Source organism: Xenopus laevis, chromosome 7S (assembly GCF_017654675.1).
Source record: "Xenopus laevis strain J_2021 chromosome 7S, Xenopus_laevis_v10.1, whole genome shotgun sequence".
In the NCBI taxonomy this organism is placed as follows: Eukaryota; Metazoa; Chordata; class Amphibia; order Anura; family Pipidae; genus Xenopus; species Xenopus laevis.
Window position 1 is genome coordinate 28,997,322 of NC_054384.1, and position 17,108 is coordinate 29,014,429.

The 17,108-nt window shown below is 37.2% G+C and overlaps 2 protein-coding genes across 5 annotated transcripts in view; one reads left to right on the forward strand and one right to left on the reverse strand.

The window, feature by feature from the left end:
• hells.S (helicase, lymphoid specific S homeolog) overlaps positions 1 to 17,108 on the reverse strand; it is a 22,073-nt gene continuing 4,965 nt past the window's right edge. The window contains exons 4-22 of the mRNA XM_041571073.1: positions 15,916 to 15,972; positions 15,216 to 15,252; positions 14,993 to 15,054; positions 13,613 to 13,654; positions 13,233 to 13,457; positions 12,139 to 12,321; positions 11,211 to 11,354; positions 10,935 to 11,131; positions 10,746 to 10,842; positions 7,131 to 7,292; positions 6,876 to 7,030; positions 6,413 to 6,551; positions 4,477 to 4,560; positions 4,272 to 4,391; positions 4,069 to 4,185; positions 3,064 to 3,223; positions 2,159 to 2,255; positions 1,492 to 1,568; positions 1 to 398 (exon numbers count right to left, since the gene is read on the reverse strand). Of these exons, the coding sequence (XP_041427007.1) occupies positions 313 to 398; positions 1,492 to 1,568; positions 2,159 to 2,255; positions 3,064 to 3,223; positions 4,069 to 4,185; positions 4,272 to 4,391; positions 4,477 to 4,560; positions 6,413 to 6,551; positions 6,876 to 7,030; positions 7,131 to 7,292; positions 10,746 to 10,842; positions 10,935 to 11,131; positions 11,211 to 11,354; positions 12,139 to 12,321; positions 13,233 to 13,457; positions 13,613 to 13,654; positions 14,993 to 15,054; positions 15,216 to 15,252; positions 15,916 to 15,972 (2,241 nt within the window). The 3' untranslated portion in view covers positions 1 to 312. The remainder of the gene's footprint in view (positions 399 to 1,491; positions 1,569 to 2,158; positions 2,256 to 3,063; positions 3,224 to 4,068; positions 4,186 to 4,271; positions 4,392 to 4,476; positions 4,561 to 6,412; positions 6,552 to 6,875; positions 7,031 to 7,130; positions 7,293 to 10,745; positions 10,843 to 10,934; positions 11,132 to 11,210; positions 11,355 to 12,138; positions 12,322 to 13,232; positions 13,458 to 13,612; positions 13,655 to 14,992; positions 15,055 to 15,215; positions 15,253 to 15,915; positions 15,973 to 17,108) is intronic.
• Positions 15,755 to 17,108, forward strand: part of LOC108697620 (traf2 and NCK-interacting protein kinase-like) — a 20,387-nt gene continuing 19,033 nt past the window's right edge. For all 4 annotated transcript variants that reach the window (XR_005962926.1, XR_005962928.1, XR_005962931.1 and 1 more), the window contains exon 1: positions 15,755 to 16,084. The gene's annotated coding sequence lies outside the window, so the exon portion shown is untranslated. The remainder of the gene's footprint in view (positions 16,085 to 17,108) is intronic.

Sequence of the window (17,108 nt, forward strand, 5' to 3'; positions counted from 1 at the left end):
TCTATCAAATCACCCTTTTATTTATGTAAAGACAAGTTCCTAACAATCAAATGCTAAAAAACAAAAAAACAGTAAGAGAAAAAAAACATGATGATTAAACACTTTCCACAGGAAGGTGCTCATGTCATTTTAATTGAAGTAACAAAGTGCAGTAACGTAAGCAGGAAAAATGTGTTTAAGTCATCAGGCAGAACAATTTACAGTATCATAAAGCTATTGGCACAAATTAAAAGTAGGAGAGCTTTGCACAGTCCTAACCTAATTGTATTTCTAGTTGCTCCCTAGTTTTGTGTAGCGGAGGACTAAGGATTTTTACGACACTGGGACTTCTGCACCATCGACAACTTTGAACACTCCTTGTTTCGATTTTTGTAGTGACACATTGGTTTTCATTTGTGCTGTGGAGGAATTGAGAGATTACAATTAATAAAAATTACGAGCACTTGGGCACATCCCTCCCTCAAAATGTTATGGTACCTTACCATTTGAAATATATTGGTGCAAAGCACGTACACACTTCCAATACATAAATGTATAAGGGAAAATAAAGGAGAGTTCTGTAAATCATACAGACGTGTGATACTATGCATTAAAGAATCTAACTTTTGGCCGAGGGCCAATTATTGGGTCCCAATTCTGTTCAGAGTGGGGTCCAGGACTGCCTTAAAGTGATATGCACTTTATTTTAATTGCAATAAGCATACTTTAGCAAGACACATTTAAATCTAAGATATTGGTTTATATCATAAAGTTGCCCTGACACTTATGGGGAAAAATGTTAATCCCTTGCAAGGCACAAAAAAAACCTTAAGGAAAAATTTGCTCTAGTCAGTGATCCCCAACAAATGACTTGTGAGCAACATGCTGGTCACCAACAAATTGGCTGTTGCTCCCAGTGGCCTTAAAGCAGGTGCTTATTTTTGAATTCCAGGCTTGAAGGAAAGTTTTGGTTGTATAAAAACCAGGCGCACTGCCAAACAGAGCCTAAATGTAGGCCGCCAGTCCACATAGGGGCTACCAAATAGCTGTTCAAAGCCCTCATTTGGCACCCAGGGACTTTTTTCATGCTTGTGTTGCTCCCCAAATCTCTTTATATTTGAATGTGGTTCACGGTTAAAAAAAATGTTGGGGACTCCTGCTCTAGTCTATCAATCATATTTGCATTCATTAAGCCATCTGTTTGATGGATATGGGAAATCGTGCTCCTTATACTCCTTTAGGGTATAGCCACATGGGGTCAAATTAGCAGGCTGGCGTTAGCCTCCTCCTTTTGTGTTTGGAACCATTGTTGGCTCTGACACACACGATTTCGGCATTAAACACAAAAGTTTTGCATTTCTTCTTGGAAATATACTGGAGCTGAAACAATGGTTCCAACACAAGAAGCTACTGCTGGCTGTAGGGGCTGAATTTGGCCTGGCAAGGCCATTGCCTTAGTGTTCCTAACACAACCCTAATAAAAATGCAGTACATTTTTCCACTGACACTTACCAACAAGATCACTTCTATCCAGTAACAGTTCCAGATCTTTATCACTAATCACCTTTTCACTTGAACCTTTCACTTCTCTGTAAAAGAAAAAACAAAAAAGGATACAATTAGGAATTTAATCAAATGTACAATTATGGACTACCACAGATGCAAGAAACTCTCGAGTACACAGCTGAAAATGTTGAACTTATTGCAAAAACTAATTTTTTCAAAAAGATAATGATTCATATTTTGAAGCCTGAGCCCAGATAGGGCTGAGGCAAGTCATTCAGCTGTTCAGGAATCCGCTATGCATGGCTGTAGCCAAAGAGAGCTACAGTTATGCACTGCATTGTTCACTCAACAAGGAATGGCATGGATGAGTAGAAGCAAGATTACGAACAGGAATTCCTACTTCTGGAGCATGTCAAGTTGTAAATTACCATGTCAATTAAATTCACTCTCTCTAGACATCAACAGTGTTTTGCAGAACAAGGACAGTTTGGGAAAACACATATCAAGAATGGTGAAACAGAACTGCTATTAAAGCCCAAGAGATGTACTGCAAGTAGCCAACACATCTCCAGGTAAAATGTAAATGGATAAAATTACATCTAAAGAAAGTGAAGAGTAAACTGTATTGTAAAATCGTAAATAGGGCTTCAACGGGCAACAAAATTCAGCTCACCTTTCATAATCACGGGACTGTAGCAATTCCAGAAGTTCCTGCGGGTCTAAACAGCTCTTTGACTGATTCATGCCACGTTCACCACCCTTGAATTTATCTGTATATAGGAAGTCAAATACAGCCAAGCTTTATTTCATTAGCTAGGATAATGAATTTTGTATGAAATTTTTATTAAAATCCTGTGTGAGGGAATATATGGAGCACTCCTACACATGCAGCTAAAACATTTTTGGAGTCTTTAAATAGTACTCCATTACTTCAAAAAGAAAAAAAAAAAAAAAGAATAAAGGGCTTCTTAACAAGCTTTCTTATGTTGTGAAATGTATTTCCAAGTACAGGAGTCCTGGTCTGCTTTCTGGCAAGGTACTAGATATAAACTCAGGATAAATGGCAGTATCAATTACCATTTACCTAAAATGATCTTTTATTGTAGTGTTGCAAAGATGTTTCAGCAATGAGAGTAGTTTAACAACATCACCTTTTAAACATACTGTGCCAATTTATACCAAAAATGCAGCAGAGATCAAAAAGCAACCCAGAAATGGATACTCTAGTACACAACCTTTTTTTTTTTTTTTTTTTTTTTTTTAACAGTGAGCCACCTTCAAATTTAAGGAGTTGGGGAGCAACACAAGCATGAAAAAAGTCCCTAGGGATGCCAAATAGGGTCTGATTAGGGACTGTCCAAAATAGGGACTGTGATTAGATTAAAAAATAAGCAGTGCTTTGAGACCACCAAGAGGGTTAGAGAACAACATGTTGCTCACAAGCCACTGGTTGTGGATCACTGCTCTAGTACTTTTATATCCCTGTAAAGGCTATATATTAAATACATCTGTCAGCAACCAGAACTACAGAGGCCTCCCACTTTGAACAAATATAAAAAGATTATAAAAATCACTCACTTTTATGAATGACCAACTTCTCCAGTTTTCTTTTCGCTGCAGCTCGCTCCACTATCTTTTGGTCAATGGTGTTTGCAGTGACTAATCGATAAACCACAACTGGTCTTGTCTGACCAATCCTGTGACATCTGTCCTGTGCTTGTAGGTCAGCCTGGGGATTCTGGCAGCGAAATTAAACACACCAGTGTTTAGTATTTCAAGTACAGTCACAGTATCTTCGGTTTCATGATATATGGATCACCATAGCTTAAGTGCTAAAATTTATCTAACATTAAATAAACCTAATAGTATTGTTTTTGCCATCGATATAGATTCATACAGCTTAGTTACTTATCAAGGCCAAGGTAATTGGATTTGCATAAAATAAACGCTATCTTTCTGGTTAATAATCTTCCTTAGCTGTATAGCATATATTAGTGCAAAGCGATTGGGTGGGGGGCCAAATCATTCATTAGTTAAAGGAGAACTATATCACCTCAAACTGTAGGTATCTATAAAAAGATATTGCATAAAACAGTTCATATGTAAAACCCTGCTTCATGTAAATAAAACATTTTCATAATATACTTTTTAGTAGTATGTGCCATAAATAGAAAACTGCCATCTTAAAAAATAAGGGCCGTCCCCTGGGATCGTATGATTCACGGTGCACACAAACCATACTTCTTAGGTCACATGAGCCAATTAACAGACAGAGTTCTGTCTTTTACTACCACACTTCTTCCTGATAGAGCTGCAGTATTTCTGGTCAGGTGATCTCTGAGGCAGCACACAGACCAAAAAAAAATAAAGGGCAATATTTACTTACATATATATTCTAGTTTGGTAAGATTCTTTAATACGCCACTTAATTTAATATTCATTTTTTGGGGTATAGTTTTCCGTTAAAATTTTCCCTGGAAACTGAAAACTTGTTGGAATCAGTGTTGGAATCTCTCTGAATTTCTTTCCAATAACATCTTCCAATTTTCCTTATATCATAGCGCAGCCACTTTTAATACTTACCCAATCGCTATCATAAATTATGACTGTATCAGCTGCTGTAAGATTGATTCCAAGCCCACCAGCACGCGTGCTGACTAGGAAGATGAAAACATCAGGGTCTGTGTTAAAACTCTGCATCTGTGACAAAGAGACAACATTGTTATTGATAGATAATTGTAGAAGAAAATACTATGAATGGGAAGGGGGGGGAGACTATTACTTACATTTTCCTCTCTATCTGCATATGACATGGAACCATCTAGTCTGCAGAAGCTGAATTTTTTGTAATAGCAGTAGTCCATTAATATGTCCAACATCATGGTCATCTGGGAAAATATCAAGACCTACAAAACAAAATGTACAGTCTTATAAGCAACACATTTTTTTGTTTTTGTTTTTTAGAATTATCTATATCAATATTATACATACCTTATGACCTCTCTTTTTCATTTCAGGCAGCAGCCGATCGAGTAGAAGGAATTTTCCTGAACTATTAACCAGTTCTTCATCAATCTAATAGGCAATATATAGTGAGATTTATTAAGTGAATCACTTGAAAGCACAATTCCAGAAAGAAGACATTTGCTAAACATTATCTAGGCACAAACATTTAATGAAAGCAATATTAAGGCAATGGAATGGTATTAAAGGGGTAGTTCAGCAGGATAACTTAATATGTTATTGAATGGCTAATTCTAAGCAGTTATAATTTTTAGATTTGCCTTTGTCCGACTAGTTTTCATACAAGGTTAACTGACCCCATCTAAAGAACAAATACTCTGTATGGCTACACATTTATTGTTAGTGCTACGCTTTTATTCAGGAGCTCTTATTTATATCCCATTCTCTTATTCAAATCAATGCATGGTTGCTAAGGTAAATTGGTCCCTAGTAAAAAAAAAAAATGCTAAAATTGCAAACCGGAGAGTTGCCAAATAAAAAGCTAAATAACTCAAGAACCACGAACAAAAAATTAAAACCTACTGCAAATTTTTAGAATATGACAAACACAATCCATTCAAAGGTGAACACCCCCTATACAGTTTAGACAACATATTTTAGTGTTGGTACAATTGTTTTTCCAACAACAGTTATAATTTAACAGATATAATTTTGTTTGGAAGTCAACTCAAATTTACAAAACAGATTACAAACACTATGCACTTACAGGATAGTGCCCCACATAATTAGTTCACTGTAGATCACACAACTACACACCAAGATGGCAGTCTATTCACAAAAAACTGAGGCATAAGGCAAAAAGTTGAAGTTACAGTACCAGATGAGATTCTCCTACAGCAAGTGGCTTTGCTAGATTAAGCTTTTACAAATTGAGACAAATGCAGACTATAGTTTAGAGGGGAGGTTTACCTTAAAATTGGCTGAATTATATTCTGGTCCTAAGACAATTTACAGTGCATTTTTATTTTTTCTAGTTCACATACCTTTTGTTACTAAAGGGGACCAGTTACCCAAAAAAAATTATTCCAAATTCTATTTTATCATGTTAGTCAAGCAAAATTAACTTTAATTACACTGTATAAATTATTTTAATAGTTTCCCTCAGTCTGGGAATTCATAATTATAGCAAGCAGGCAGGAGCCATTTTGTGGACACTGTGGACACTTATTAAGGCAAGCCTTGCATCATCTCAGAATCTTGTTTGTGCACCAGATGGGGTAACCTGATGTCCATCCTCATGCCCTGGCTACACAATTAAATGGTGAAGAGAACTGGGGAGTGCAGTGACATCTAGGAAGTGCTGAATGGAAAATGAAAGTTAATTGCTTGCCCGGCACAGAGGAGGGGCAGGTAATATTTGATTGACGGCGGAGATTTTTAAATGCGCTTACAACAGCTATGAATGCTTTAATAAACAATAATTTTGATTTCATGTTTAATTTGAAAGACTTACAGATTTTTATGTCTGGGTGATAGGTCCAAACAACCAAATTTAAAAAGGATAAGCAAAATAAAGATGACAACTGAAGCTTCATAGACCGTTAATCTCAGAATGAACGTTGATCAAGATTTTGCATAACTGTGCCACGTTACTGTTCAATGTTCAAGTGACTTAATAGACAATTCTACAATTCCTTACATAATAATTTACATTGCTGCATCTATAGTTTACTGTAGCAAGTATCCCTTTGAAACATTAATTCAGTGGTTAATAACTTGTAAGATAGTAAATATATCCCGATATTCAATCACATATATAATCTACATATATGAAACAACTTTTTTTTATTCAACATTTGTGGTTACTGCACCATGCAATAACTGCAGATCGACATTACTTGCCAAGTAGTATTCCAGACGTTTAAAAATCAATACTATACAAAAGAGGCATTTAAAAGTATACCTTAAAATTCTGAGTTAATGGGTCTAGAGGGTATTCAATCAGATATGGATGGTTACAGCATTTCCTCAAAAGCATCATAACGTTTCGCATTTTAAGGTTTACTTCTGAATCTGATGGAAGGTTCACTTTTGTTGAAGGCCTAAAGAAAGTAAAGATTAGAACAGACCAGAATAAACATCAATAGGACACATTTGTTAAATAAGAGGGGAAGTAAATAAGGAGCATTCTTTTCCCCAAGAAGTACCTGGATTCTACTGTACTACCGTTCCCATAATATAGAGGATGTCTGTTTATGAATTAGGAAGTAAGCAAATACACAGTTCATTAACACCTCAGGGGCTGGCCATAATTTTTTTTTTATTTTTTTTTACCCCCCCCATTTTCCCTGCACCTGCAACCCAACAACCTGATGTAGCTTCTCAGTGCATACTATATCAAAGCTTCATAAAATACAAAATTATACCTTTCTTTTTCAACCTCTTGCTGTTTAAGAAGTTGGTTAATAAATTTCTCAAGATCATTTGGGGTATCCTTATCTAGTTCACTGTAATTGACAGCCTTGCGGCTGCGCCTTTTTGCTCTTCCCACAGCAGGCGATGGAATAATTTCTTCATGTTCCTAAAGCAGATTATGCAATATACATGTTAAAATAAGTCCTGTGAGAAGCAATTATAAGCTTATCTACATTAAAATAAACTGAAGTATATAGACAACTCACCTTTCCTTGCCCAAGCATTTTTTCAATGGTTTTATTTACAATAGCCGTATAGAATGTTTCTTGTTTTTTTGTGAGGGGTGCATAGACAATAACTTCCCGCTTGGGTGGAACTTCCAGGGTGACATCACATTTTAGTCGCCTTAATAGGAATGGGGTCAAAATCTTGAATATATAAAAGTAAAAAAAAAAAGTGTGAAATAAGAAAGCTGGTCATACATGCCTAGATTAAACTAGTTGCTAAACAGATGTATTCTGACTTTTTGAACGTTCTGGAAGCCTGCCAGGCAGCCCCCCCCCCCCAAACAGCCAAAAAGCTGCCAACTTAGTCTGAAGATGCAGAGTTTGTCAGTTTCAATTTAACCTTTTATAAACACACACCCATTTACCTCCTTGCTGTTTTAACTTACACCTTAGAAGTCTATATACAGAGAGCAACCCAAGTAATCAAAACATAAAATTTAAATTTGTTTCATCTCTAAATAGATTTTCTTTAGCTCACGGCTAAAGTATAGTATGCGCTTAATCAAGGAATAACATTTTTTTCATATTAGAAAATAAATTAGAGCACATTTCATATGGATTGTAGGGACCACCCCTAACCAAATCATTCCTTCACCAGAGAAAGTTCCAATGCCCCATAGCAAAAAGAACCAAAAAGAAACTCTGGTGGTGTTACACCAATGTTTAATAGTTCCTAAGGATGGCCCCTTTAGACTGTTGTTTGGCCTCAAACAATTGAACAAGATCATCCATTCGGTTCAAAATGAAAACACTACAATCAGTGATTCAAGGGATGGCGCAAGCGCAATTAATGATGTCACTAGACATTCAGGAGGTATATCTACATGTTGCAATATGGCACGACACTACCAGTTGTAGCACTACAGTTTGGACTCTCATCGGCACCTTGTGTGTTCACTAATCTGATGGCAGCATCAGCAGCGACCTTGCGACTGCAGGGGAGTTCAGTCACCCTGGCCTAGACAATCTTTTACTCAAGGTCAAGTCTGAAGCCAAGGCCAGGAAGGATCGGTAACCAAACCATTCTGATACTTCAGGAATTCGGGTGGTCCATCAATGGTAAAAAATTCAACTTAGCCATCAGATGCTATTTCTAGGACTAGATTCTACACAATCACACAGTGATTGTCTTAATCTAAGCTTCACCCAGAGGCATTATCGGAACTTGTGAATCTCTGGGGACAGACACAGATAGATCTAATGGCTTCCAGAGCCAACAGACAACTTCCAAGATTTCTCATTTGCCATCAAGACACACTGGCAATGAGAGTGGATGCCATGACACAGTGCTGGGAGTTCGATCTAACGTACATCTCCCTCATGTCCTCTAGAAAATCAGTCATTCACCACGGTAATAGTGGTAGTGGTACTAGTAGATTTAGAAGCAGCGCACTCCTGGGCATCAATAAATCGCTCTTCTCCAGATTATTAAAAAATTAAATCCTTTATTTAAACAGAATATCAGACAGACTTAGTATCCGAGGTCTGACGCGTTTCGTGATACAACACTTCCTCAGAGAGGAGGTCTAATTAAGAGTAGGGTCCGGGCATTTGGCACCCGGACCAGCCAGTTTTTACAGTGAGCAAGGTTTAGTCTGTGATTAATTAAACAGTTGCAATTGGAAACCGCAAAACCGTTTTCTTTCATAAGAGAGTTAAGCCAGTTTACGGAGCCGGATCTGTTCTTTACAAGTCTAAATGTAGTTCCAAACTAGAATAGGGCGACATGGTTGCGAATCGGTGGGAGATGTCGATGGCACAACCTATCCGACGAGAGAGCAGCCCAGAGCCTTCTGCGCTAAGGCCCACTTTAATCCGGGTCTATTCGCTTGACAGGATGGCTGTTGAGGCGTCCACCTGGCGGAGACTAGGGCGAGCGGAAGAATTCTCATCTACAATGCTCAAGGCACACCAATTTCATTGATACCCTTTTACTAGATGTGTCACTCATACATTCACGGGTGTAAGGAGGCTGACCTGCCCTTCCTGGAAATCTACATTCCAAGGATACTGTCATTTTTGCAGCGGAGTCCACAGCTAGCTCCCTGAAGGTACAGGTGTCTGTTATCTATACCTCGTTTAGCGGTGGAAGATGCAAATGTACATTTCTGCAAGCACATGTAGCTCAGCCCCCCTTTTTTTGCCCACAGGTCGCAGGTTGAGATCATAATCCGGTACTCAAGGCTTACTGGATCCACTATTTGAGTCAATGAAATCAATCTGACAATGGCTCATCTGCAAGATGGCATTTGAGACGGCATTTCATCAACCAAGAGTGTGTCAGAGCCGAGTGAACCGTCCTATAATCCAGTTTCTCTGGTTTTCACAAGATAAGGCATTAGTACGTACAGTTCCTTCATTTCTACCTAGGTAGTTCTTTTCTCATTAACAGGAGATTTTAGTACCGTTACTGCGTCCAGCTCAACATAGTCAGTTCACTCCGGGGGTACATGAATCGATTTCCAACGCCGTTCGCAATCTCTTTTCATTTTACCAGCGGGAACTTGAAGAGGTCAGGCAATTTACGAGATTTCCATTGCCAAGTGGATCAGATTAACACTCAATCAAGCATAATGTCCTAAGCAGGGTCACCATTAAAAGGTATCCAAGCCCACTCCATGAGAGCAGTGGGAACTTCTTGGGCGTGGTGCAACTCTGACTCACTGGACCACATCTGCAAGGCAGCTACCTGGTTGTCTGTGCATACCTTACAAAAATTAAAGACTCAACACTCCTTCCTCAGTGTGTTACAGTCTCTTACACTTGTGTCTTATTAAGCTCATTGCCACCCTGCTGTTCTGGGACTGCTTTGTAAAGTCCCCATCATCCCTGTGTCCCCCTAAGACGACAGAGAAAACAGGATTTTTGATACTCACCGTTAAATCCGTTTCTCTGTAGTCAAAAGAGGGACACAGGGCTTCCCGCCCATTAGGACGAGCTTAACCATTGTTCGTTCCAGGATAGTCCCTGGTTTACCTTGGCTTGCTTTTAGTTATGGCTTATTGCTCAGATTGTTCTGGTTGCAAGGTCTTTGGTACAAACTTTATTCAAGTGTCCTGCCTCCTGGAGGGTGGAGCTTAACCCCAACGTCCCTGTGTCCCCCTTTCGACTACAGAGAAACTGATTTAACGGTGAGTATCAAAAATCGTGTTTTCATGCCTATGGTGAATATGCCGCCCAATGGAATTCTCTAATTAAGTGTAAGGGCTTAAGGCCATAACCTACAAGCGACAACAGTGTTCCAAGGAAAGTAAGGGAGAGAGTCCATTCAACCTAGGGCCCCAGTTTTGACCAAACCAAGATGCCCTTCCTACAGACTGCTTTGTGTATGTATCCGCTCCTACTACTGCAATCAGTCTGCATTCTGCAGGGGTGAAAAGATGAAAGTTGTCATCCAAAGTTCTCAGAACCAAGGACTGGAAAAGAAACTCCCATCTACCTGGTCTCCTTTAAAAAGCACTCTTTTTGCTTAAAAACACCGACCTGTCAAATGATGCTTTACCCAACAGCTGCCCGCATAAAAACTTGGATAACGCAGTTAAGATCTGATCTTTCTCAATTACAAATACATGCAAGTTAAAAAAAAAAAATTACCTGATGCAACATATGCAAGATATTCTGCTCCCGTTCTATGGCCACAATATCTTCAGCATTTTGAGATATTCCAGTTATGTCAAACCAGGATTCAAAGCTACAAATGAGCAGAAGTTGGCGATGTTATAAATGTACTAAAAAAAACTCAATACAACAACAACAACTCACTAACTGCATGCTGCACCATACCTTCTTAAATCATCAAACACGTCTGGTAGTAGAAAGTTTAGGAGAGACCAGAGTTCTGATAAATTATTCTGTAGAGGTGTTCCAGTGAGCAGCAACTTGTTGTCTGAACGGAACTGTTTCAGCTCTTGTATGAGTCGGCAGTTCATATTTTTAATCCTGTGCCCCTCATCCAAAATCATATATTTCCAGGCACTATGCTAAAAACAAACAGGTTCATGTTATGTACGTTTATAAGCCCATACAAAATCCACAGACCCAAACACTACCACAAATTACCTGCAGAACCTGACGATCCCTCATGGCTATCTCAAATGACGTTATTACGACTGGAAAAATCTGCAGAGATCCTTCACGTTTATTAATTTTCCTTGCCAGCTGACGCCTCTCCTGGGCATTTCCATGATACAAAAGAACAGGAATCTTTAAAAAAAAAAAAACATTGAAAATATTTTAAAGATTTTTATGGGAAGACTATTTTATCTAGTTACAATATAAAATGCTGCATTTTCAGATTATGTAAACTAGTTTTGTCTAAAGGGTAGTATGACTTTAGAGAGCTATGCCGCAACTGCCAGCTAGGGCAGTATTCAAAATACAGTATACACTACTACAATGATAGACCTCTATCTGCCAATAGAATTATTCCACACCTGCGAGTGAGACGGTTCCTAGGGCAGTTGATCCCAAACTGGGTGTGGAAGTTGCTTGGGGCTGCATCATTTACCCATCAGGTGCACAATGACATAAGGAACATGTACAGTCTGGACTAACAAGCTATGAACAAGTGCATAAACAAATCCCTCTGTAATGCCAATAAAGGACAAAGCAGGCTCAAAACACCTTCACTGTAAACCATTTGCAGTTTCAGAGAGAACTTCTGAAAACTTTAATTACCTACGCTTTTGTTTTTAGGACATCCTAATTTAAAATAAATTCTGCTTTAAATCTGCAATGGCACCTTAAATATAAAACTAGTTTACAAACATTTTAGGGATATATTTAGCATTGCCAAGATGTGTAAAGAATAAGAACCTAGGGCTGTGAGTGGTTAATGAAATGTCTGGGCACTCAAAATTCATATTAAAAAGGCGTTTTTAGTATAATATAAAAGTTTCTTGAATAGGTCTAGCAGAGGACTGACAAACTCTTACCACCAAGGTGCAGGATTTTATTAACTTAAAAAAAAAAAAAAAAGGGGTATTACCTCTGGAGAAAACCGTTTAAATTCAGACATCCAGTTAGGGAGGGTAGACAAAGGTCCACAAACAAAGAATGGCCCTGGAACGCCTCTTTCAACCATCATGGATATAGTAGCAATGCACTGGACTGTTTTTCCTAGGCCCATTTCGTCAGCCAATATGCCATTGATACCATTCTCCCAAAGCATCTGCAGACAGAAACAACATATAGTGGAATTGTCTGTTAAAATCCCTTAAGGTGTTGTACACCCTAACATTTATGCTAACAATGTATAACACTGCATAGAAGATAACGCAATTGCATCAAGGGCAGTAACATTAAAATATGTAGCTATAGAAGTATGACTTCACGGACCAGGCTGGGGTCTGCCAAGCCACAAAATAGTAATTCGCTTGTTTAAGAAGAACTACAACAAAGAAGCATGCAACTATTTCAAGCAAGTCATTTTCTTTTTATTTAAAGGGACTGTGCACCTTCCAAACACTTTTCAGTTGAGTGGTTTTCAGATTGTTCACCATAAACAGACTCAATTGCTTTCCATCTTTTATTTTTTACAGTTATCCCCAAAATTGAAGTCTAAAGTTTAATGCTCCTGTCTCTGGGGTTTCAGTTTGGCAGTTGTTATTCCAGAGCATTCCACACTTAAAATTTGCTACATTTATGGATATATTTAGTCGATACATTTCTCAACAGTAGCTGTAGAATATTAGCAACTATTGTATCAATTCTCACAGTTGCCTTTAATGAAACTCAGGGATTCTGCTCAGTAAGGCTAAAGATAAATGTATCAACTTAATATATCAATTTAGAACAGTAGAGTCAATGACCCCCCCCCCCAGAGATGGTTGAGAAGGTGAAAAATGAAACGTTACACTTCAATATTGGAAAAACGGTCACAAATTGTGAAAGTTTAAAAAAAAAAAAAAAAAAAAAAAAAGACTGAAAAATAAATGAAACCAACTCAACTGAAAAAGTGTTAAAAGGTGAATAACCCTTTTAAACAAGTTTTTTTGTTTCTTTTATTACACCCAATTTATGGGCAGCATAACAAACTATACTGAAGGATAGAGAGAAAACACAAAGTAAAGAAAAACTTACTCTGAGCCACTCCATTCCTTCGATCTGGTACCACCGCATTACTCCACCAGTGAAATACTTTGGCTGTTGAAAGGGCACTGGCTGCCCATCAACTTTTCTTTCTGGATCAAGCAACTGTTTTGCATTGTTTCTTACAGTCTGTGACAGTCTGTCTTTTATAGTGCTGTTGGAATCTCCATTTTTTTCAATTTCTTCACTTGTTAATTTGCTGGAGTAGCTTTCATCCTTACAAAGAAAAAAAAGAAAATATTTAAACCTAGGTCCGTAAAACACTACTTGTCCATCACTGTAGGACATGACCTGATGTGCTTTTATCTGAATACTCTATCATTTTGCCACTCTGCATAATATTGTTACATCACCCAGAGTACAATACATACCTCATGTTCTAGCTTGCTCTTCTTTGATACAGACAAAATTTCCTTACAAAACGAAAAAAAAAATCAGTAAGTTGCTTAAAGGAAAACTATACCCCCCAAACAATGTAGGTCTCTATTAAAAGATACTGAGTAAAACAGCTCATGTGTAAAACCCTGCTTCATGTAAATGAACCATTATCATAATAATATACTTTTTTAGTAGTATGTGCCATTGGGTAATCATAAATAGAAAATTGCCATTTTAAAAAATAAGGGCCGCCCCCTGAGATCGTAAGATTCACTGTGCACACATACAAACCACATGTAAGGTCACATGAGCCAATTAACAGACAGAGTTCTGCCTTTTGCTTCCTCACTTCTTCCTGTTACAGTTAGTGTTGTAGTATTTCTGGTCAGGTGATCTCTGAGGCAGCACAGATAGAGTCACGAAATGGTGGCTCAAGGCAAGAGATGTAAAAGGGCAATATTTGTGTAAATATATATTCCAGTTTGGTAAGATTCTTTAATATGTCATTCAATTTGATATAAACTATCTGTTGCTTAAGTATTCATTTTGGGGGAATAGTTTTCCTTTAACAAAGTGAGGTTACATAAGGCATAAATCATGGAGCATTTGTTTTAAGTCACAATAAAGGAGTAGAATGTGTAAATGTGTATTAACATCAGTATTATATGATCAGAAAGTCTACGGCTTAAGAAAAGTTTGGAGATACTAGTTTTTAAATGCAGCTGCATTAGATTTGTGTGATAATTAAAGGACAAATATCACACATTATGAACCATATTAAAGTAACGGTTAGTGTCATCTGTGTTCCAATGTATTCTCACATAATACACTAGTGCTTTCCAACATACACACAGGCGGCCAATTATTATGTAATGCTAAAAATAAATGTATATTTTTGGAAATCTATAATGCTTTTAGGAGGCAGTTTTGGCAAACCAATGTAAAGACCTTGTATTAAAAGGAGAATACATCAGCATTATCAGCTGACCTTGAAGAGACAAGGAACACACCTTCTCTTCCACTTCCTTTGAAAGGAATTCAGCAATGAAGCACAAAACTGACAGTATCAAAATTAAAATTATCCTTTTGACCATGCAGCATGATCTAGCAATGTTTGCTATGATATAAGCTAAACCTAGCCTTCATTAAGCTTTCATTCATTAAATATGATCTGTAAAAGTACCAGACAGTGTGGTAATCACAAAAAGTATCAACAGACAAGAGTCACTGATAAACTTGAATATACTCTATTATTTCTATTATGCAAGTCATGGTACCAGAAATGTTTGTTCTCTAAATGGGAAATGTAAATTGGCAAAGAGAACACTTGCGTACAAAAAATAAACATTCACACGATATATATTTTAACATACCTCCTTGGACATAACATCTGAAATATTGTAGTTTTCTTCTCTTTTACTTTTCTTTCTACCACCTGAAAATTGAGGTTTGACAAGTTAATCATTGTGAAACTTGGGCTGAGGTGAAATACCAACTATGTAACTATGTATGATACCGTTTTATGCCTTTATAAATAGGCAAAAAACAAGGATTGATAACTATGAAAATAAAGGCCAGTTTGCAAGCCAGGTGTACCTGTTTTCTCTTCATTTGCAGAACTTTGTTTTTGTGTCTGAAACAAACCAAAAAAAAAATTCATCATGCTACTAAAAGATGGGAATACTGGCATGAAGAAAACAATGAAAACATAAGACTTAAAACGTTGGGGGATATCTTTTTGATGCAGATTGTTTGAAATGTATAATACCAATTTATTCCAAAGAAGGAAACCAGAACAAGCTAAAACAGAAAACAAGCTAGGCAGAAGAACACATTTTGTCTCAACTTTGTTGCCGTGATTTTATTGAAAATGATTATTGGTAAAATAAGGGCATTTGGGTTTGGGGGAATTTTTTTGAAGTGAGAAAAAGTTCATCTTTCAGTCCAAGTTTTTGAATGATTGGGGTAAGTATGCCACAAATCCCTGCAATCAGGAAGTGGTCTTAAATGCAAGATGGAAGATGAATAGGAAGGGTCTGAATAAAAATAAAGCAAAAAAACATTACACACAACTCCTTAGTCACAATTAAGATGCTTTCTGATTGCCATTCAGTGACCACAAGAAAATAAATATTAAGTATTTTAGGCTGGAAAAATAACCCTAAGTGTATGCCAATGTTAATTTTAAGACAAACAGTCCCTTTATTGCATTATAAAAGCTTAATTACCTCCCCAACAACCAATGTGATTATTATAGTAATATCAACTAGTCTGGCCAGTAAAATAGACTATTCACCTTTATTGATTCAGTCCGTTTCTGCTTCTTTTCAAGTTTCTCCTTCTGCTTCATCTCCTGCAAATAAGAAAAAAACAAAACATTTTGATCAAGAATTTTGCATGGTTCCATAAAGCAGCAAAATACTGCACAGTTGGAAACAGAAATAAGAACATGGACAATAGAACAGGTAAACAAAAAGAATGTCTGCAAGAGGAGTTTAAAAAAGTCTTTCCTTGTATTCCCTTGGAACTGCACTCTAAAAATCAAGCCCCATTAAGATTTGCATTAATATCAGACCATATTCTTTGCAAGGAAATTTAGTGAAGTTACTCATTTGGTCACTTTACTTTGATTAAATAGACTCTAAACACAAAACTAAAATTCAGGAGCTGTTTCAGATCTAACTATCCTAATGTCTGGACAACAAAATTAACTCGGTATCTACATGATATTTAGTGTTATTATAACTCCACCATGCAAGGTTTAGATTTGTTTTAGTTGTGTGTTGCTTTTGTTAGCTTATACAGTAGATCTAGTTACTAAACTTTATTGTATGGGTCAAGGGACTCATTACACTAATAAGCCATATTCATGTTTTCACAATTTTATTATGCCTTTGTGTTTTGAACAGCATGATGTATGCATGCAGTTAATAGCTTAATCACACTCAACCTGCGCTATAATAAGTAAATCTGGCTTGTTTTTGGAAAACTCAAAAATGTTGAAAAAAAAAAATGTACTCATTTGTTGAATGCAAATAGAGAAGCTCTCATATTACATCAAAAAGTTCTCACTGGGACAAGTAGAAAAAATATATATGCATAAAAATATTTAAAAAATCCATTGTGAAAACTCATCAAACACCAACTTTTAAGTGTGTATGCTGTATCATATTCTACATAAAAGTTTGGCAGGCAGAAGAGTGACAAATGAGCTACAGCTTGTTTTCGCTTAAATTACTAGGGTTCTGAGGGTTTCATGGTTCCGGTTAAAGTAAAGATAGGACTGCTCAAGGAGCAGAGCAGAGCTCATCTAGCTATAGTTGGATGGAACTCAACAGTAAGCAAATCAACAGTAAGAAAATCAGAAAACATTGGTGATTTGGGTCCACTTGTTCCTCCAGCAGAAAACCCATCTCAGTGCTCAGCAACAAGTCAATGGCAATTTCATTGCAGATACCTGGTGTGCTACAGGCGCTATCTTCATGGAGA